The sequence below is a fragment of the Hippoglossus stenolepis genome, chromosome 14, assembly GCF_022539355.2.
Source record: "Hippoglossus stenolepis isolate QCI-W04-F060 chromosome 14, HSTE1.2, whole genome shotgun sequence".
Lineage (NCBI taxonomy): Eukaryota > Metazoa > Chordata > Actinopteri > Pleuronectiformes > Pleuronectidae > Hippoglossus > Hippoglossus stenolepis.
In genome coordinates, this window is record NC_061496.1 from 24,836,201 (window position 1) to 24,858,690 (window position 22,490).

Here is a 22,490-nt window from a genome sequence, read left to right on the forward strand (position 1 = left end):
TTGCTCCCTGTAACTTCACCAACACTGACCGCAGACCAGCCCACTCTGAACCACAGTCCCCCTCCCTATCCTCCCACCGGCAACGTGGCAACGCTCGATGTGTTTCTGTTTTTTTTCTTCTCATCTTTCACGATCCGAGGAGACGGATTTCCACGTATTCAAGAAAGCAGCGAGTAATGTGTGTACTTATTTATTATATTTAGCCTGAGGACTGATTCCATCTTTTCCTGCTGATGTCGGACTGCAGCTGTCAAACTCCTCAGGGCGGGCGCCTGTGTTTACTTTCAGAGAGGAGAGTGAGAGTGAGAGAGAGCGAGACAGAGAGAGAGAGAGAGAGAGAGAGAGAGAGAGAGAGAGAGAGAGAGAGAGAGAGAGAAAGAGAGAAAGAGAAAGAGAAAGAGAGGTCACACACAGGCTGGATACACACTGCAAACATAACGGACATGGAGAAGCACTGTGCACACATTCAGACTCTTAATGGTGCAGATTTTTCATCACTTTATTTTCTGTTACTTGTATAATTTACAGTCTGATTTGAGCTGGTGTCTCTGCAGTAACAACGCCTGCTTATGGATCACAGTCTTCGGTGAACTTTATCCTCTTCTTATCAAGCTGACTTGTTATCAGCTCATGGTGAGCTCCCAGTGAAATGATGTGGCAGTTGCAGCTGAACTTTGGCTGCGTCTGAGCTGTAAGTACCCAAACAAATGGAAATTCATTTTGTGTAGATTTTATTTTGGAATAACATCTGCTCACTCCTCAGGTGTTCCAGCAGCAGGAGTAAACCCATCATGGATCACAGAGGTCACCCCTGGCCTGACCCCGGCCATCAGTACTCCCACAGGACTAAAGACAGAGAGGACTACAGCAGGTACCCCCAGCAGGAGTGGGACCAGAGCTGTCCACCTCCAGACCCCAGAGAGAGGGACAGACCCTGGGCTCAGCCTGATGCCCGCTACAGGCCTCACTACGCCAGTCCTCCTGCCAGACCTGAGCAGTATCCCTACAACTACCAGCAGTATCCCCACGGCCAAGGGCGAGCAGACCACCAAAGACCCCAGTCCAGGTGTGTACGCATGCACTTTGTATAAAGACTTATTAATGGTCTTAACACGATTGATCTCACACTGATTTCTCTTTTTATACATACTGTGCCAAAGTGACCATAACTCAGTGTAATACAAACCCCAAGGTTTAGCACTTAACAGTTTGATGAGCTGATTTGGAAACGGCGTGGTTGCTAAAGCTTAGGATCAAGTACATAACCGTTCAGGTTGAGTTCATGTTGTCCTTCCTGCCATTGATACTAACTGCTAACTTCCATTTAATCTATACATTTGAAATTCTGTCGATCTGTATTTGATCACTTTCTTCATGATGGAAGGATTAATGGGAACAAATGCATTGATGTAACTAGAGGCCCTTTATTGCCAGACATGGGTACGACTATCCACCACACAGCCAGTGGGACTACAGAGACAGCTACGGTTATTACGATCAGGACTACTACAGAGGACAGCATGGTCGACAAGGTACAGTCACACAAAACAGAACCTGCGGGAAAGCAAAACTTTAATTTGCAATGTAAAACACCCTTGGTAACACACGTCTTGGTAAAAACAAATAAAATAGGACTGTGCTGGTTTGTTCCTCTTCTCTTTAAGATGCCGCCCAGCGGACTCCCCAAGAATCACGGAGAGCAGACGGTTATCATGACAGAAACTACAAGCAGGAACACTCAGGGAGCTCCTACTTAGAGGAGAACAGGTGAGGAGCAGTGTTACTTCTATATATTGAGCCCATGAACTGAGAGATGAGCTGATACGATTAGTCGATTAATCAATTAATCAATTAATCAATCTGAAGAAAACTAATACAACTTGTTGTTCAAGTCATTTATTAAATAATTTCATAAATTAATTGTCATTTAAAGATTTTTCTGGTTTCGGCTGTTTATGAACAACTCGAAAAATCTAAATCCAAAATCTATTTTGGCTATTTACCAGTACTATAAAGTTTCATTAATGGTTTGTCAATAATAATAATAATGATAACTTTAAGTATAGAGCACTTTTCAAAATCTAAGTTACAAAGTACTTCCAAGGGCAGCTAAATAAAAGTGACAGGTCATACAATTATGAGCACAGCAAAAATGAAGGAATCACAAATATTGAAAGACAATATTAATTTAAAAGAACTGTAAAAGACCAAAAAAAAGATTTTAAATGAATTAAAAAAAATAAATTCAATAAATTTGAATCAAACTTCAGGTAAATTCATGAAACGGTCTCTGATAAAAGTATGTTTTAACAAGGGATTTAAAAGAGATCAGCTGACCTGATTTCCTCAGGCAGATCGTTCCAGAGATTTGGAGCGCTCTTATTATTAATAGTAATATTAGTAATGATGACAGTGTAACAGTAATAGCTTTCTTTGTACCAGGTTGTTAGCAGAGTTACAAATTCTCTACTACAAATGTTGGACACTTAAGCACAGGAAGTAAATGGGAATCAGGAACAGGAAGCCTGTGTAATTCGGTTTGAATGAAGGTTGTGTTTTTCTTGGTGCCAGTTATTAGTCACATTTCTTTGTTTCTGACCCTGTTCACAACTGGCATGAACATGCATTTTGGGTGACAGCTCTAAGTACGTCAGTTCACGACTGGCATTAGAATGAGTCTCCACGTGTGCCTCAATGTGCAGGTAAACATGGACATCGTTGCTCTTTGCAAAGACCAAATGTGATGTTCTTTTTCGCCAGTTCGAAAATGAGTGATGGTGTAATTCAAGGAGCGGGGCAACTAGACACTCAGTGAATCAACGCACTGAGCACAAATAAGAATTGACCTCTTTGAAATAGTAAAAGAATAGATAATCAATGAAGTAATGATATTGATATTGTGGTGTTGACCACAAATAATAACTGACAAGTCGATAAATACTTTTGATTCTATGTCAAACAGTCCGAGACATCAGCTGAATAGGTGATCCTTCATATCTGGCCCAGAACGCACTGTTAAAACTATGTGGTCACATGCATCCCAGACCACCTCCCAATGTTCGTCCTCAGTGGATCTTTGGTGTGTCCACACTTCTACTTGGAGCTGTCCACTTGTGATCGGATCATCTTAATACCTGGTCTGAACGAGACCTTAGAAGTAATTTTGTATCGTGTGGTCAATTTGTGTCTTGTGGTTAATTTGTGTCTGTATTTCTTCGTCTTTGTTGTTTTGCATGTCTTTGTAGTCGCTTGTGTCTCATTCTTGTCATCTTCTTTTTCTTTGTGGTCACATTGAGGCTCTTTATAGTTGTTTGATTGACTTCCTGACAGGGAATGTTAATACTCACTTCATACAGAAGTTTGGCTCAGGGGTCCCAGGGACCCAAGAGGTCATGTGGCCCATCGGAATCTCTGTGCCTTTTTGCAGTAATAGAAGGCACAAGAATTAACATGTAGATACATGAACATTGAACATACTGTATATTTCCTTCAGGTATGACCACTTGAGAGACAACTCCCAGCATCACATCAATAACTATGAAGAAACTCCTTCCAGGGAGAATGAAGAAGTTTCCTCTTATCACCTGGGGACATTAGAAAGTTCTAAAACCTCAGGGTTGTCTTCCAGCAGCTATGAACTGAGTCAATACATTGATGGAAGTGAACACAGCGACTCTGTGCCACCGACTGTTCACCCCTCTGATGCAGGTGAGTGTGCAGTTAAAGGTCTTTTCTCTCAGGTTAATTTATTTATCATGACACATGTCCTGTCATGTATCATATCTCTCCTCAGACCATGGACCCGTACATCAGACGTCAGCTCCTCTGAAGTACTCGGTCCCTCACGCTGTGGTCAGCTTCGGACCTGCAGGGCAGCTGATTCGAGTCACTCCAGGCTTCTCCACACAGAAGAACGTCAGTCAGCTGGAAATCCACAGCCTGGAAGTATGTTCAACATGAGTCTGCAGTCGGAACATTATTAGAATAAATCTTTTTCATACACATAAGTACTGTTTTCTTCAATAATACTAAAGGTAGATATGTTTTCTGTATGTGTTCACAGGTTATTCTGAGTGAGACACAGGAACAGCAGGAGATGAGAAACTTCCCTGGTCCCTTAACTAGGTAATCCCTTTTTTCATTTGAGGTGTAATTCTGAAAATGCTCACCACTAAATAATCCTAACAAAACAATTGATGCCATCTTCTCTACCATATTCTGCTGAATGACAAACCTGAAATAGACTCGTAAGCCTTAAAAAGGTCATATTTTAAATTCAATATTGTATGAATTTGATAGTTTGTCATGTTTCTACAGGGAAGATCTGCACAAAGTAGATGCTATGGAGTTTGCCCAGCAGGAGGCAGGAGCCTGCATTAGCGACGAAAAGCTGCAGGACAAGAGCTCTGCTGCCCTCCTGTGGAATCTGCTGATACTGCTCTGCAGACAGAATGGAGTAAGAGCATCATGATTTGTAACAAACTAACCTCTTTAAGTATAACCTTAGAGCAATATCATGTTTTATTTCTTTGTGAAATAACTGACTAAATGTTTTTTTGACGTTTCAGCAAATAGTGGGATCAGATATTGCAGAGCTGCTGATGCAGGGCTCACGTTCAGATGGAAGCTGGGAGCCAGAAGCCCCCACGCTCATTGACTTCAGTGAGGGCGCGGCCGCAGAAGCGCCACCTCAAACAGGAGATGACCTGCTCACGGGAACCTGCAGCTTCAGCTCTGAGACCTCGGAGAAGGCCCTGTACAGCTACACTGAGCTGCTGCTGGCTGGAAGAAAGAAGGTTTCTGACACTATGCCTAATCATCTCATTGTTCCTCCTCATGGCAGAACATGAACTGCTTCAATTCTAATACAGGATGTAAATACGTGTATTAATTCTTATGACCATATAATAACATTTATCCAGCTGTTACTCACTGTCATCCAATTAAAATATCTCTACTAAGGCTATAAAAATGAGGAATGAGTGGTGACAGCTATAAAATTGATCTGAAAGCTAAAACCACAGGTCGACATTTGAAAGGCCATCACTGATACAGCACACACTAATATAAATGACCACTGTGTGCCGTACATGCACGTCACACTGAGCTGAGATCTGAGTGTTTGTCCCCTCACTCTTACCCATGTGGTTCCCAGGAGGCCTTGGAGTCAGCTATGAGCAGCGGCCTGTGGGGGCATGCACTTTTTCTGGCCAGCAAAATGGACAGCAGGTCCTACACCGGCGTGCTGAACAGGTGAGAGAAGTCTTCTGAGACATGACAGCTGCAATAAATCAGCACACAGCTCTACACGCAGGCGGTAATTTGTGACGAAATGCCCCCTTTTAGATTACTTAGCTTTCTTATGTCTACTTCAAACTTGTGCTACAGCTACAAGCAAATGTGGACAGTGTAACAGTCGAAGCTGTATTTGGAGAATTCTTCAGTTTCAAAGTGCATTTGGCTGTGAGGATGTCAGTGTCACTCTGCGACAGACTTTTGATCCAGACTGAAAAAACATAAGATTCTGTGCAGACGTTCATGGTCCTGAGAGGATGATTTTACTGTCTCCTAGTGATCATGACTTTTCCTTTAGTGCCACCGGCAGGTGATCGTGTTTATTTATCCAGCGAATGTTCTCTAAATCTACTGGATTCTAAACAGACATCGGATTGTTCCCAGCAGGTTTGAATTTAAATACTCATCTCGGAGAATCTCATCTCGGATGGTTTACAGTGGAATTCTCCTGCCATAGGTTTAATCACTTCACAGCTCTTTTGTGATGACTTTGATGATATGATGACATTCCCATCAGCCTTAACTGCACATACAGTGCTATCTAGCTCATGTTATCATGCTGAACTAAAATAGTGCACTTGGTAAACCTGCTTAGTATCAGCATGTTAGTACGGTCACTGCCGGCATATCATGCTGCTGTTAGCATTTAGCTCAGAGCAGCAGACTCACAGAGCTGCTAGCATGGCTCTCTACTCTTAGTTTTGTTCATTAGTGGAAATTTAAAATGATTTTTACAAAATATATAGAAAATTTGAATACATTTTTTTGGGATATAATTGCGCCTACTGTTAATATTTATGCAATCAACAGATTGATATGCAATCTCACACATTGATATACTTGTGACATGTCAAGACATCTACTCTGTGCAACAAGTCTCATGGCTTTCCCACAGCGCTGTGGCCAAAAATAAAGTCCCTGATTTAGACTTTGAGGACGGTAATTACAGTAATGGAAACAAGAAGAGATCAAATGTGTGCAACACTTTGACCCCACCTCATATTTGTTTCATTCTCAAAGAAAGCTAAAGTAGAAAATCTTTGCATAAGATAATTGTTTGTCAATCAGTGTTAAGGAGCTGCTTTGAATAATGAAATGAGTGTACTTAAGGATGTGATTTATTATTGATTTATCAGTGGTAATCCATTTGTGAATCCACTTGCACCTTGTTTTTAGGAGTTTATGTTGCCGTCAGAGTTATTTATAATCTGCAGTAAGTACTCGCGTGACAGCACATAACAGAGACCATTAACACTTTCCTTCAGACCGTAAATCACCTGGCTAGACATATTTAGTAGGAATTAAAGCCTTTTAATATCTGCTCACCACAGTCAGAGCAATCCTTTATTTTCAAAGGCTTGTGCTGATTGAGGGCTCTGTCTTTAACAGGGAGAATTCAGTAAATTGCAGTTTATATGATCTGTTTTTCAAGTAACCCAGACTATTTTAGTATCAGCAGCATGTCCCAGGGCAGCATGTGTATGGGTGTCAGTAGAGGAATGTGTGGGGGAGGTTTGGCCGTCATTTGATTTGTGATTGACATGAGGGGCAGAATTTGAGCTGTAAGGATGGTGCATTACTTCTGTACAGACTGGCAGTAGGGATGGCCTTTAAATGTGATGTGTCGCTTTAGAGCAGTGGCTCTGCTGCCAGTGTGTAATAAAGCCTTGGCTGCTCTGTTGGCAGGTTTACAGGCCAGCTAACGGCCAGTGATCCCCTCCAGACTCTCTTCCAGCTGCTGTCTGGGAGAATCCCTGCTGTTGCCACGGTAAAACACCATTTAAACGCTCACACAAGCCCATCATCTAATTTTAAGTCAATGTATTCAACTGTTACGTACCTTGTCAGCCGATAACAGTTTTGATATTGAGTCTCTGTGCCCAGTGCTGTGGAAATGAAAAACTAGGAGACTGGAGGCCGCATCTGGCCGTCATGCTCTCCAATGAGACGGGAGATCCTGCTGTCCAGCGGAAGGCCATCATCACCACGGGAGACACACTGGGTATAGAGTCGCACTGACTGACACGTTGGTAATGCTGTTTCTCGTCCAGACACAAGAGATGATTGTCTTGTGAATCTCTTCGGCGTACAGCTTCCAGACGCCTCCTGCACGCCGCCCACGTGTGCTACCTGACAGCCGGCGTTCCCTTTGGGGCGTTCACACAGAAGGCAGAGAGACTGGTGCTTCTGGGCAGCAGCCACAGGTGAGCTGCTCTTGTTCTTTGATGCTATATCAGTTGTCAGTGTCCGGTAGTCAAACGTGTAATGTTGATATAGGATTGAGAGCAGCCACTAAATCCTCCCCTCTCTTCTCCTCTCTTCTCTTCTCATCTCCTCTCCTTTCCTCTCCTCTTTCCTCAGGCAACCTTTCGAATACTTTGCCACAAACTCTGCCATCCAGTGCACCGAGTTGTACGAATATTGCCAGACACTTGGAGAAAAAAGTTTTTCAATACCGTCCTTTCAGGTAACCTCCACCCTCTCACATCAGATCTCATGTACTGCCTTCTACAAACAATTTACTGGTCAATGCATTTGATTTTAAAGTGTATGTGATGCTGAATGTGACTGTGTGGTGGTCAGGTGTATAAGTTCCTCTATGCCAGTCGACTGCTGGATTGTGGACTTGCCTCTCAGGCCTTCCATTACTGTGAGGTGGTTGGCCAAGCAATCCTCCCACAGAGGGAGCCTCTCTTTGTGCTGACTGGAGAGGTTGTTAAGGTATACTGTATATACTCACTGTGTTTTACACATTTGAACACATATGATTCAGTGTCTATCTCTCAACCCAACACATGGATGTATGTTTTCTCCTGCAGCTGGCAGACAGACTGAGACACACTGAGGGTCAGTTCAGTGAGGGAGGTGTTAGTGCAGCTGGGCAGGAACCTGATTGGCTGAGACAGCTGCGTGCTAGGCACCACAGCTTACAGGTGATTTGCTGTCTCTCTTCCTTTCATTTCACATCTGCGGTTTTCAGACATGTCCTGCAGAGGACTCTCTGGAGAATTGAGGCTGGACTTTCTCCTCAGTTTTCCTTTTACACATGAACAGCACAGTGGGAGGTTCGCTGGCCCCCACAGGATTCGGGGGGGGGTGCAGCAGGCGGATGCAGAATGTAACGTTTTGATTCTGCTGCGGCGATCACGTGATTTTGTTTACATCACATCGAGGTGTCAGCTCTTATCATCACAATCTATCTTGACATCTTCGTTGGTGTCGTCCACGTGTGTCGCTCCGCTTTTTGATGCACAGATATTTGTTTTCTTTTTCTTTTTTCTTTTTTGAGTCTGTCACGTAAATAAATAATAATAAATAAATAAATCTAAACGTCCTCAACCCCACCACCCCACCCCCCACTCACCCACATCGACTTCTGCGGACACATACACCCCTCTGGAGATCTCTGGAGTTCAGAGTATACGTGTATCAATTATAAAAATGACAAATATACGTTTTATTTCAGATGTGAGGGATGATTTTATAGTATCTGGCAAAGCTGCTTTATTCCCCCACATCAGTGCTTCAATTGAAACAGTATCATTCGGTACCCATTCAGGGCATAGATTGGTGTCTATGCCCTGATATCCTTAAGCTTTTGAATGAATGCAGGTGTTCATGGTGAAGTTTCTGCAAGTGTTGGAAAAAGAAATGTTCAGTTGCATGAGGCAAAGTGTGTCATCCCATTCATTCAGAAAATCTGAGATGTCTGCTCATGCTTTCAAATCCACTGTACATGGATGTTGTGTAAAGAGCACAGTCTGCACAGGTGTCCAGGTTTTCCTATCTGTATTAAATAACACTACTTTCATGAACTCACAGACTCAGAGACTTACATGACCCACTTTTCTGTGCGCCTCTAAGACGCAGATATTTATGGTTTTGCTTGGCACGTCTCAACAAATATTGGAGGAAATTCCATTAAATTTGGCACAGACATTCCCGGCCCCCACATGGTGATTTGTGAGTCAATTTAGTGATTCTTTTACTTTTTATCCAGTGCCATCATTGAGTTTATTTTTCATGTCCACTGGTTTGGGTTATGATCAAATACCTCTAAATCAAATGCCATTCCCACCAAGTTCAACATCAGCATGCTCGCATACCAACAATAGCAGCGACTTGCATCGCTGCTATTGTTGGTATGCGAGCATGCTGATGTTGGTAGCTAACTTGCACCACTGTGGGTAAGTTCATCTTCACTTGCTCGGACACTAAAACTACCTGTTATTTTGCTCAGACTGGGAGTTACGACTGCACTGAAACATACCAGCCAGAACCTGAGGTATGTGCTTTGGCCCATGAGGATAGCAAAGTGTACTCAGGTAATTCCAAGTCCCCCCCATTACCTTGAATGATCTTCTGTGTGGCCTTTTTTTCCATAAGTTAACAGTGTAGTCCTTCTTGTTCATCTGCTAATCAAGTATACTTATGTTTTTGTCTTTTTTTTCTCAGAATTGGACGACCTAAGCCGTGACATCCTGAGTCCTGAGCCTGAACTCCTTTACTACAGAGGCAATGAGGATCAAGAAAGCCTCCTGAATCAAACTGAAGCAAACACTGAGGAAATGTTATCATCAAACATCACAGGAGCTCAGCACTGGTACAAAAACATTCAGCAGAACTGTTACTGATCATGTGATTCTGTCCAAAAAGTCCCTGTTATGTCACCATCCTCTCTGTTGCTCCGTCTAGGCCAGGAGCCAGTCCTCCGCTTCCAGTCACTGTGGTTTATGCTCCCCCACTGTCCAAAGTGGCCCAGAGTCAAGACTTCAGTGATCATAACACAGATAGTGCTGAAGTCAGAAGTGCCTCGACACATTGTCCACCGAGTGATGTGCCTTCAGCAGGAGGGGGTGAGCATCTAGAATCCATTCATTCCTTTCTCTATGAAGAGATTTACTGTTACAGGGAGTCAGCCTGTGTGATATATTTATATCACTGCTCCTACAGGGGCCTGGTCTTTCTCTGGAACAGACATGGTGAGTAATGTTATCATTTACAAAAACAAAGGATGTCACATAATTCTCTGGATTTATATATGTTGCTAAAATCTTTATTTTCACTAATAACACCAATGCTCTGTTTGTGTAGAACATTGTGAAATGCTTCCAGAAAGTTACCTGAATACCTATATTTGCCCTTTCAGATGCTGGAGGCTGACATCAGTCACCAGGGATATGACCAGCAGAGCACCCCAGAACGTTTCAAGCCCTCTGAGCAGATGAACCAGCCCCCGGAACAGGTGGGTGGATCCCCTGGTATACTGACACAAACCACAAACTGTTAAACCACATTAGAGTCACCTGACATCAGGCATTTCCTCTTTGTTTCATATGCAGGGTGCCAAGGTGGGGTGGTTCAGTGGCTGGTTCAAATCCAAACCCAAAGATGTCCAAAGGGAGAGTTCAGAGCAGAGGAGCACAGCTCAGATGGTGAGATTCAAGGAGATGTACATTATACCTTTCAGTTACAATCAAGCTTTAAATTCAGTGATGTAAGAAATGTTTTTTTTAAACATATCTTTAGGATCTACCACCCACCACTGGCATCTGTCGTCCTCCACCTGCTGCGATGGTCTCTCTTAACACGTTTCCATCCCAGCCCTCTTCTGCTGCGATCAATCCCTTCTCAAGGAAAGCAGGTGAGATATGTGAACCCATTCTTTGTCAATTATCACCTTTAAAAAAAAAAATCAACTATGCATGCCATAAATAAATAATGCCAAGCTCCACATTCTTCTCTGATGTGGGATTTCTGAGGTCACTGACCTGAAGCTGTGTCCCTCCTCTGTCGCTGCCATTAACACATTTGCTGACCAGCATGTTCAGTGCATATTTTTAGGATTTAAATTGAAAGAAATCTAGAGGTTTGGCTGCCATTACATTTTACCTTCATTAAAATTTTTTAATTTGATTTGATTTTTTTATAAATAAGTTTGACACAACAGGTCAGCAGCTGCGGTAGGAACCATGTGAAGACCACTATTCTACATCTCAGGTAAATTAAGCTTCATTTGGATAAACACATATGTATCATAAGACGTCTTCAGACATGAACTCTGCAGAGTGTCCGCTGATTTGGATCCAGACTTTCTCTGGAGTTTGTCTGTTACACATGAATAACACAGAAATCTCTGGAGCATTCAGGTGAGGGACACCGGCATCCGCCCTTATCACCAAAGGCTCTCTGTTGCAGATTAAAAAGGTTATCAATACGCCCACTCGCTCGTGTTTATAACGCAGCAGGATCTCATGCTGTATTCTCACTCATGTCGACTCATTCAGACATTCTATGAGTTTTTACGAGGGGGCTGGCAGGAAGAACTCCCGTCCGGAGCCACTCACTTGGACATTTGTGTTCTCGCATACAACCCCTCCGCAGACTGTCCAGAGATTATTCAGAGCTCAGTGCATGTCTGAAATCAGCTTTAATGAAGGTTTCTATTTTTATTTATACATTAAATACCTTTAATCTTTATGTTTTTGCAGGTGCAGTGACTGCAGAGGGAGGCTCTCACACCTCATCAGTGCCTATAAGTCTCATAAGAGAATTACCTGAGTTCAGAAGAACAGCAACAAAGTCAATTCCAGTACTGCCCACATTTCTTTTTAAGGATGTCCTTTCAAAGCCCCACAGCTTGCTCACCATCATGTTGCATATTAGATACAGAAATACTCTTAATGTACTGGCACAGCAACTCATATTACAGCGACTGAAGCAGCTGAAGCGGGCTTCCCAAAAGCTGACAGTGGGTAAATTACCAATGATTGCAGGACATGCTTGGTGAAAGGGATACCTTAATTAACCTTAGTAACTTTGTATGCACAAGGCAGCACTGAGGGAAGCTTTAATGTGGTGGTATGTGTGTAACTGCCCACTGAGTATCAGTGTCATCAGACTCTCACAGCTCACATCTCTCTGAAATGATTATCCATAAAACCGTAAATGCTTGAATAGAATACCCATGAGCTAAATTAAAGTTATGCTCAAAGGTCCATCATTCTTATTCCATCTTATCTTTTTTTATGATCAAATATTAAACACAATTAACCAGTGCATGAAAAAACACATGAAAGCATAAACAGAATAAATGTAATGTAATGCTATGATCAGTTATTGGCTAGACAGAAGAGGAGTTTGTAGTCTGATTGTGGCAGTAAATCATTGCACAATATGAGCAATATAGTTTTAGTTTTAATAATATATAAGACATATCTTTAAAGATTGTAAGAGCATGTTGGCATGCTGCCAAGTTGGATGATACCACATGGTTGAGGGGGGAGGGGGGACCAAGGTAAAGATCTCTGCTAGTCTAATGATAAATGCCGTACCTTCATTTGAGAAGAGGCCTTAACAGCCCTGTTATATTAATGTGTGTGGGGACAAATTTAGTGGAGGCTCTTTAAAATGTATATATAACCCATACAGCAGTAATATATAATTTTATAACATTTTTTGAATACCCTGTCACCTTGTAAACATGTTTTGATGTAATTGAGATGTTGTTGTCTTTTTTACCTACGTCATATGACTTTGTGCCTTATGTATTATACCTGAATGCTTTTTGTATATCTGCAACAGCACATGAACGGTCTCAGTTATATATATATATATATATATATATATATATATAAAAATATATATATATAAGTATATCTGTGTAGTTCTGTCTTTTTGTTTTCGTTGACACACCACTCTGGGAACAGCTTATTAAAAGTCACATGTTGAATAAATGCGGCTTGCAAAGAAATAGCTGGGATTCCAGGTGGGGCCTTTTACTTAATGTAGAGCAGGTGACAACATGGCAGAGGCCGTCTCCTTTTACGATTAGCTTGCAGTAGCCAAATCGGAGTGGGACACACTGGCTGAGTGTCCAGCACACAGGCCTCTGGGGTTTGAGCGACCACTTCCTGCCTGCCAGTTGCATGTCAGAGGATAAACACATTCAGAATAGAAAGCTTTTTGAAAAACTGCGTCAAGTGGCATCCCAAACATCTCCCCAAAGAGTTAAAGAGATATAGAAAAGAATTACTTGTCGAGACTTATTCCAAAATTTTGTACAATCTTTCGGTTTGTATAAGATGGCCCTGAAGTGCAAATCATAACGACAAATCACAAAACACAACAAGCAATTACAAAACTCACAGGGCAAATTACCACAATTTGCCTACAACAAACTACAACATGCAGAAAAAGAAAGCACAGTCGCAAATAAGAAAACACAACAACAAATCACAAAACACGTGGACAGTGTGTCCCTCCAATCAGCAACAAGCCTTTTAGATAGCACTACCCTTTTTATAGGACTGTCATTGTGTTTTTTCCATTTGTTTTGTGATTTATGAATTTTCGTTGTGTTTTCTTATATGTTGTAGTGTTTTGTGATTTGCATTCCAGAGCCCTCGTATCATGAATATTAGTGTACTTACAAAACCATAGAAAATAATGTCACAACAGAAAAAGCAGTTTTATTCACAAAAATCTGCAGATTTATCTGAAAGTGAGCTGCTAGCTGCCAAGCAGACTGGTGAAATGGGAGTAGACCGTGAGTCAGTCGCAGCTGTCAATCATGACGTTTCACCCAGTTTTTATTGCATTAAATTACAAATTAAAACCAAACTTCCCAGAAAAAGTAGCACTTGACCAAACCTTCTTCAAGAAAAATATTCTTAGACCTGTATTTTGTCTTTACAGTTTGGTCCATGTCCCATCCACTAACATGAAGGAGGTGGGGTTTATAACCCAGTCAGCAGGGGGCGATTGAGATGCTATGGTCATGTCGTCCATCTTTATATGTTTCTTATGCAGTCTTGCATCGTGGTGGGCAGGTGACAGGTTTACAGTGTTTGTGGCATGTTGACGTCCTTACAGATTAAAGCTCAGACTGACCACTGCAGTGTGATTTGACCTGCAGTGGATGTAATGAATGACAATTTAACCCATTGAAGACAAAAGCCAGATGTTATTGTATTTTTGTCCAGTGTAAGTGCCTTTTGAAACAGATTTTAGGGTAATTTTCTACTCAATTTTGGGGTAAATTGTTACACTCACATTTTGATACAGCACATAAAATCGTTAAATTGCTACGTCTTATGGAACAAACCAAGCAAAAACGAGAGAAATTACTTGAATAGAAAACCAAAACAAAATAAAATCTCCAGCATGACAAAGATGACAACATCAGACACTTGGTGCTTTCTATACTATATACAACAATACTTTGTTTACAACAACTATTGGATTCCTCTGCATGCATTCTAACTAGATGTTCCTGACCAACTGTCACCTGAGAGAATATTGTCACTTCAAAAACCATCTAATGCTCTTAGCAATTTAACATCACACAGCTGTCATCTCCAGTGTCGAGGCAGTGTTAATTTTTATCCTGTACCATACTCATGGTAACCCAGCACCGTGGGGAAAGAGGGTACATGAGTATTGAGATTTAAAAGTCATTACAGCACAATGATTATAAATAAATACCTCAACATAAATATACCGGGGTCCCATGACATGTAATGTGTCTGGAACTGAATATTTGAAATCAATAAAATGTTATAGTTGTAAATTAAGTTATTAGTACCAGCGTGGTGAAGGATGTGAACAGTACCTTTCTTCAAACAGGCTCACACACTCTTGTCCCTGTGGCTCAGCATATGCTGTGCGAGCTTTGCAGCACACTGGAAAGATTTGTCACAGTCCACACAGACATAGATTCTCCCAGCACACGTTTGCTCCTGGTGAAGCTTCAGTGTCTCAAGGTGGCAGAAGTTCTTGCTGCAGCCCGTGCAGCTGAGGGGTTTCTCTTTATTGTGCACGTACTGGTGACGGACGAGGCGGGAGGCCATGGCAAACGCAACACCGCACTCTGTGCACTTATAGGGCCGCGCGCCACTGTGGATGGCCTCGTGCTCGGTCAGATTGGAGGACTTTGTGAAGCACTTGGAGCAAACGGAGCACACAAACGGACGAACTCCTGCGTGGGTCTTGCGGTGCTCGGCCATGCGGCTGGGCAGGGCAAAGGCCTTCCCGCAGTCAGGGCAGGAGAAAGGCCTTTCGCCCAGGTGCTTGCGCTCATGACGGTTCAGAGAGAGGGGTTTATTGAAGGTCTTGTCACAGTGCGTACACTGGAAGGGCTTGTTGTTGGTGTGCATGTTCCGCTCATGCTTGCGCAGGTCAGACGAGCGAATAAAATCCTTGCCACAAGTGTCACAGACGTAGGGCTTCTCACCGGTGTGTGTTCGGATATGCTTGCGGTAATCTGAGGACCAAATGTAGGTCTTGACACAGAAGGGGCAGTGATATGGTCTTTCACCCGTGTGCAGCCGCTTGTGCTGCTGCAGCGTGCCCTGATGGGAATAGGCCTTGCCACATATATCACACACATGTGGCTTGAGGCCAGTGTGTGTTTGTAAGTGGCTCTGCAGGTTGCATAGCTTCTTGAAGGCCCAGTGGCAGTGTGAACATTTGAAGGGACGGTGCTCTGCGTCGACTTCGCCACGTTTTTTCATAGCTACCAAAAGTCGAGGGATCTTGTCATTGTCATGCTTTTTAAGTAATTTCTTAAGAGAAGGACTATTCACATTCCTCTTTTTGGTCTTATTCCCTCCTCCACCCGGAGAATACTCCTCAACATTCAGCTCTTTAAGCTTGGAGGCTCTCCGTTTTTGCACTTGGTTGCTCCTGACGTATTTCGAGCAATTGTTTTGCGTAGCATCCAAATGCACGTCACCAAGCCCATTTATTTTATTTATGTCGAGATATTTAGTGCACTGCGACAATGCTTCAGTGCTGTGGTCTTGGTCATCACAGATTCCAGTTTTGTCTCCTGGAGAAAGCTCCGCAAACTTCTCAGCAAGTGACCAGTTTGGTGTCTGAGGGTTCAGATACAGGATCCCAGTGTCAGTGCTCTCTGAGTTCACACTTGTACCTCCAAGTGAAGGGTCACTCTTCATGTTATGAGTGTTATTGACAATCTGTCCATCTGGGTGAAAATTTATGCCACAGTGTCTTTTATGATATGTCCTTTTTTCCCCCTTTTCAACAGCCATCCTGGCAGACGCGTTTTCAGCCATGGACACTTTTAAAGTGGGGCATGAAATCATCTGCATGTGTTTCCAGCTGTACAGTGATTTCCTGACACAATTCTTCCTTTAATACGACCTAAAAATTAGAATACATGAATCTTACTAGCGTATAATTCAAGTAGGCTAAATATTATAAGGATTTACTCACATAAAATCATTTTATCAATAGTACCACACAGACCTTGCAAAGCATTACATCCTACACACAACCTTGCATTCACTTGACACCTTGACTCCTAGTCTCCAAAAGGATTGCTTATATTTCCATATCAATAGAACACACTGAATCAACTTCATAAATTGTTTTTCAATTTGAATTTCTGAAAACATTTTTATAGAGCTTCTTACCCTGCGGTCTCCTCACAAGCAAGCGGAGTCCAGGAGATGCCAGAGATATACTAATGCCAGGGTCTAGTGTAACTGTGTGGGAGGATGTGCAGCGGTGTTAATGGGCGGAGTTTGGCAGCAGCCGTTTCTGAGGGTCAGCATCTATCGTGCAAGTCAGCAGCAGCAGTGATTTCTTCACGGCGGGCCGCTCAGCTTACCCTCCACTGGCTCAGTTTACCACCCGCTTGTGTCCAGCTGGTAGAGTGAGATACTCAGACAGTGTCAGAGTGTCTGAAGATATTTCCTCTGACTTTATTAAGTTAGATACTGTTGAACTCAAAACTTGGTGCTTAGATAATTTATAGTCTTATAAAACCATCTGTTTATGCAACTGAATAGCCTTCTTTAGTCCATAACGAACACGCTCATGTTCACACGTTTGAGAAAATCAACACAGTTGAGCTGGCATTCACAAATGATTATTAAAAAAAAAACTAATTTACAGCTTTTATCTCAAAAGACAGCAGGCTACAACATTTGCTATGATCTTTTAATTTAAACATCGCAAGAAAGAAAACATAACGTAAAGAAAATAGTATAACTGAATGATGATAAGTATAATATTAATAAATTGTCAAAATAAACCATAATATATAATAAAGGGACAATACAATAATAATAAATATACCGTATATATTAACCTAAACATTTCTCTATAGGCATATGGGTATATTAGTGCAGTTTATGTGTTGAAAAGATGGGCAGAGACATTGAGAACTTGGCTTTATGGATGTGGAATTTCCCCTTTAAAATAACGAGGTTGGAAGCATGCAGAATGTTTTTTCATAATATAACAAAACATGTGCAGCTTCCAATTTCATTGAGTGGTCTCGGTCTTATATTGATATTTGAGTTAACTGTTATGAGGTCACATGCGTACGTCAGCCAATTAAAACAAATGACAGAACTAAAGTGTATGTGGCTTGAACTGTCACTTTCATGTTTCTGTCTGCTTTATTATACTGTTGTGACACATTTTCACTGACTATGAAACTAATCATTTGGGCAGTTTATGGTCCCTCTAGGGGACTACATTCCTGTTTCATGTTCGGTAAAGTAGTATTATCCTGTGAAGGCCTCAAGATGTCACTGTGCACCAAATTATTTTTTAGGAACATTTTCCACAGACTGTGGAAAATCACCAGCTCCATTGAAAAAACAGACCCTTTGAATGGATGGGATTGTTAACTGTGTGTTGCTCAACTTTAACGGAATGTTTCCAATTTAACTTTTTGAAAAGTAAAAAGTGTTTCACCTCATTGTGTCTTCAAAGGTGACTCATGCTTTTACACTTTCTCGTCTGGACTACTGAAATGCACTATATTCAGGATTACCGATAAAATCAATGTATCAATTACAACTTTTAACGAGAAATAGGAAAAGAGATCACGTTACTCCGGTTTTAGCGTCTTCCAGTATCACTGAGGATTGATTTAAAAAATATGTTATGTTGTAATAATGTTTTTAAGTCTCTTGATGGTACAGCACCCTCCTACATCTCTGACTGTTTATCAGAATATGTTCCAAACCGTTCCCTCAGGTCTTCTACTGCGGGTTTGCTCAATATCCACAAAACAAACTTTAAAAAGTTTGGGGAAGCAGCTTTCTCTTGCTATGCACCAAAGGTTTGGAACAAACTCCCACTACACATCAGACAAGCTTCTTCTGTTGATAGTTTTAAGAAACAACTCAAGACCTATTTCTACAATCTTGCTTTAATTAATTTCATCTGTTTTATTTTTATTCTTACATTTTTATTTTTAGTCTTTGTTTTATTGCTAACATGTTCTTATTGATTTCTTATTCCATGTCTTTGATTTAATAGATTTTATTGTATAGCCCTTTGAGCTGCATTTTATGTATGAAAGTATAAATAAATGTATTATTATTATTATTATTATTTTCTCGATTCGCAGAACTCCCATGTGTCCAATGGGATTGAAGTCATTGAAGTGGGGGATGGCTTTGATTTTGAGTGACTGTTTGCCTTGTGCAGCTCTCACTCTTCTGAGAAAAACAAGTTGGAGTTCAGTTCAGTTTAGGAACCATTCAAAATCAGGATGGAGTTACTAGACAGTTCACCATGAACTGGTGCTAAAATCAAACAAGTAGCCTACAACTACTTTTACTCTCAAGAACAGGTCACATCATCATCAGTTCACTCATGAGCTTTCTTCCATCCTGAATTTCTCCTAAACATGTGAGTCTCTAATCAGACAAACCCCTTCTATCACTGCCACAGTGATCACTGACATACAGGCAGACAGGGAGCTGCCTCTACTCTCCTGATATAACTGTGGTCATCTCCTTCACACTGCACAGACAGACAGGGTTGGAGCAGCCTGCATCTATTAAATAATGAAAAGGTTCTCGTGAGACTCATCCCATAATTAAATGCACAGTGCTCAGCTGCACTCAGTCCATTTTCCCAGGCGAGCAAACTGTAACTGGAAACTCAACACATCCCCTTTACAAAGCTGTGTGTTATACTAAGATATAAATAGTTCATCGACACATATCAAGTTTTAACTTCTGTGGAGTTTCTCCTCTTACCGTTTCCCACACTTCAACATATATGCTACATAAAAGTCTAAATATAGGTCTGGATTTAGGGGGATGTAATGGCAGAAATGGATAACATTCATAATCATGTTTTAATTTGTGTATAATCACCAGAAAATAAGAAATGTTGTGTTTCATGCTATGTTATTATGAGCTCTTTATATTAACCCTTAGGACTCCCACAGCATGTTATCCAAACACTGGTTCTATTAAGGGGTGATGTTACCTGAGGGCTTTACCAGGTTCCCCTACTCGCGTGGAAGTGGAGGGAGAGGAAAGGGGTACTGTTGAACTGTTCATCTGCGTCTTTGTGTTTGTTAGCTGGAGGCTGTCACAACAAAGCTGCGGTGGATGTTACGTAAGCGGCTTCTCCAGTGACGTCATTAATGAACCTGGATGCCGAAGCTGTACTAACAACTAGTTGAAGGAGCATCACCCAGAGAGTCCCTGTTGGGATTAAACAGACTGCGCTTTGTTTGTTTACTGGGTGTTTGTCTTTCTTCCAGACCTCGAGTTAGGAAAGTGTAGCTCCCTCATGACTGCTTCAAAGAGAGATGACATGTGCACGCCTACTCATGGGCAATTTAAGAAGTCTGGGCCTCGATTAATTCATTTCAAATTCATCCTGACTGAACATAGAGTGTGATTTAACAGGGTGTAGCCGAGACAGCGGATGATAGTAACACTTTTTGTGTTCATGGTTGTTGATGGTAGACTTGTCCAACTTTGTTACACAATACACGTGTTTGTCTAATACAGATTCAACTCTACTATCTATCTATCTATCTATCTATCTATCTATCTATCTATCTATCTATCTATCTATCTATCTATCTATCTATCTATCTATCTATCTATCTATCTATCTATCTATCTATCTATCTATCTATCTATCTATCTATCTATCTATCTATCTGTGTGTGTATCTGTGTATCTGTGTGTGTGTGTGTTCCTGTATTTATACCTTTGTGAGGACCATTTTAAGCATCGACCCTACCGAGTGAAGACATTTTGGACGGTCTTCACTTCTTCAAAGGGATGTTTGAGGGTTAAGACTTGGTTTTAGTGTTAGGGTTATAATTAGGTTTAGGTTAGGGGTTAGGGTTAGGCATTTAGTTTGGATGGTTAAGGTTAGGGTTAGGGGCTGGGGAACTCAGTATGTCAATGAGTGTCCTCACTAAGACAGAAGTACAAACGTGTGTGTGGGCGTGCATATGTGTGCGTGTGTGTGTATTCCTGAATGAATGGTATAAATTTAGATGGCTGCCCCTGTGGTGAAGGTGACTAATTTGCATGACATATACATAAACATATACATATTCATTTTAATGCATGCACACACACCCACACACATATATACACTTACACATATATGTTCACTTATATGTACTTATATAATGTTGCTCACACAGGCATGCCACTTCTCCTGTAAGCTCAGAAGGAAATATTATATAAACTAAATTATACACAGTCACCTCAGCTCTTCTCTGATTGGTCAAACCGACAGTCTCCCTCATCCTGTAAAGATCATGGATATAGATAAAGAGTTTCGAAGAAAATCAGTAAAATATGTTTGGCTCGGACGTGGAACATAAATGAACGTTATATTGATTCATAGGAAACACACTGGCAAACCGCAAAGAAAAATGTGCTCAGTCATTCTGGGGGTAGGTCTTGGATTTTATGGTGGAGCAGACCCCCTTAATTGAGAACATACCCGACCTTGGAATTTTCCACAGACCTCCATTCTCAGGAGGTGGAAAGTAGTAGATGTGCTTTATGCTGCATCCAGTTGTATGTTGTAACCTACACGTTATCATCCTATGGTGTATCTGCCGACTTGATGTCATTATAACCTACTTTACAGTGTGTACTTGTACTTTTTGGTAAGAATACATTTGTTTCAAGAGATTTAACCAACTTAATTCGTACATGAGATTTTACTTTTGTGGCTAGCGGTACAAGAAACCGTGGCAAAATGATACAAACACATTTGAAATTCAGCATTAAAAATTATTTGTATGTGGTTGAATTTACATCTCCATGACACACAACATGTGAGATACAGCGGAGGGTAAGGGGAACAAACAGTTTTTTCAAATTTCGATATGGTCTCAATCAGATCTAATCACCGTTAATCGTAATCTACTCAGACAATAAATCCAAGGGTGTGAAATGACTGAGTAAATACACTGCCCATCCTTTGTGTCAGACACACGTCACAGAAACACTGATCATCAGGCTGATGATCAATATATCTTGACGAAAGCTATCAAGCGTGGCACTGTCAGTGGAACATTGGAGAACTGACTACTCTATGATGTGCTGGTTAAATACAGTAGAAGTCAAGGTTACACTAAAGAACTTCAGAAAAACATACCAGTGAAGAAAAGACAGAGAGGAAATTGTGTAAGAGCGCTGGGAGGGGTCAGTTATACAAGATGTGTTTGCTGACACAGGGTGTTCTTTCTTGCTGTTGTTGTCATACTATGTCCTTACAAGTGTGAGGTGTTGGACTGGTTGTATTTTGTACACTTTACACTTTACACTGCTTTCAGGTTGTTTGTGACTGTGCCAATGGGATCTGGAGCCAATGAAAGGCATGACTGAGCTGGCCCAAGTCTCCTTCGTCTTTTCATTTTGATCTGCTGTTGGAAATTGAGTTTGACACACACTTGATGGTTCCAATTGAGAATCTTTCATTAAAGATCAAATTTCATTAACCCTTGTGTTGTTCCTGGGTTGAATTGACCCAGAGTGTGTGTGTGTCTGTGTGTGTGTGTGCGTGCATGAGTGCGTGCGTGTGTGTGATCATACGCACTGGCCGGTCAGGGTTAGGGTTAGGGTGACCCAAGGATTGTCATTATCCAATTCTCCTGGGGTAATTGAGACCAATGGATTGTCATTCTCGATTGTCGGTGACTACGAAGACGGCGACGGTGACGAAGACTACGACCCAGTGGGTGATGCTTCTGCAGATTCTTCATCCTTGGAAGAAGAAGAAGAAGGAGGACAAGACCACGGCGACACCACCACCACCACCGGACTCGTGGAAAGAGAGACCTTCCCCTCAAGAAACGGGGAAATAACATGGTCCTCGAGGGCGTACGGCCGAGAGGAGGGCCACTGCTCCTCCTCCTCCTCCTCCTCCTCCTC

At 41.6% G+C, this 22,490-nt stretch overlaps 2 protein-coding genes and 1 long non-coding RNA gene across 7 annotated transcripts; 1 reads left to right on the forward strand and 2 right to left on the reverse strand.

The window, feature by feature from the left end:
* Window positions 1–29: 29 nt before the first annotated feature.
* sec16b (SEC16 homolog B, endoplasmic reticulum export factor) lies at window positions 30–11,922 on the forward strand. 5 transcript variants are annotated; one of them, XR_004698267.2, is made up of 25 exons: window positions 38–691; window positions 764–1,066; window positions 1,435–1,532; window positions 1,665–1,767; window positions 3,494–3,708; window positions 3,794–3,945; window positions 4,064–4,125; window positions 4,318–4,456; window positions 4,569–4,796; window positions 5,156–5,253; window positions 6,982–7,063; window positions 7,180–7,297; window positions 7,388–7,499; window positions 7,657–7,762; window positions 7,879–8,016; window positions 8,115–8,228; window positions 9,536–9,620; window positions 9,751–9,898; window positions 9,991–10,151; window positions 10,249–10,277; window positions 10,445–10,540; window positions 10,638–10,730; window positions 10,825–10,939; window positions 11,233–11,295; window positions 11,787–11,886. XR_004698267.2 is itself a non-coding variant. In XM_035176580.2 (25 exons), the coding sequence occupies exons 2-24, from the start codon at window positions 792–794 to the stop codon at window positions 11,260–11,262; spliced, it is 2,784 nt and encodes a 927-aa protein (XP_035032471.2). In that variant the 5' UTR covers window positions 38–691; window positions 764–791; the 3' UTR covers window positions 11,263–11,295; window positions 11,787–11,922. The 5 variants fall into 5 exon arrangements, 3 of the variants coding, with proteins under 3 accessions (XP_035032467.2, XP_035032471.2, XP_035032469.2); XM_035176580.2 differs by having other exon boundaries at window positions 11,246–11,295; window positions 11,787–11,922; XM_035176576.2 differs by lacking the exons at window positions 11,233–11,295; window positions 11,787–11,886 and having other exon boundaries at window positions 30–178; window positions 529–691; window positions 10,825–11,059.
* Window positions 3,638–7,124, reverse strand: LOC118121001. The gene is made up of 3 exons (XR_004698268.2): window positions 5,141–7,124; window positions 4,615–4,782; window positions 3,638–3,939 (listed from the first exon to the last, which is right to left on the reverse strand). It is a non-coding gene; the product is annotated as an uncharacterized LOC118121001 (long non-coding RNA).
* A 1,824-nt stretch (window positions 11,923–13,746) lies between the features above and the next one.
* Window positions 13,747–16,883, reverse strand: znf648 (zinc finger protein 648). Its single transcript, XM_035176581.2, has 2 exons — window positions 16,734–16,883; window positions 13,747–16,461 (listed from the first exon to the last, which is right to left on the reverse strand). Exon 2 carries the CDS (start codon window positions 16,407–16,409, stop codon window positions 14,925–14,927), a length of 1,485 nt encoding a protein of 494 aa, XP_035032472.1. The 5' UTR covers window positions 16,410–16,461; window positions 16,734–16,883; the 3' UTR covers window positions 13,747–14,924.
* Window positions 16,884–22,490: the final 5,607 nt, after the last annotated feature.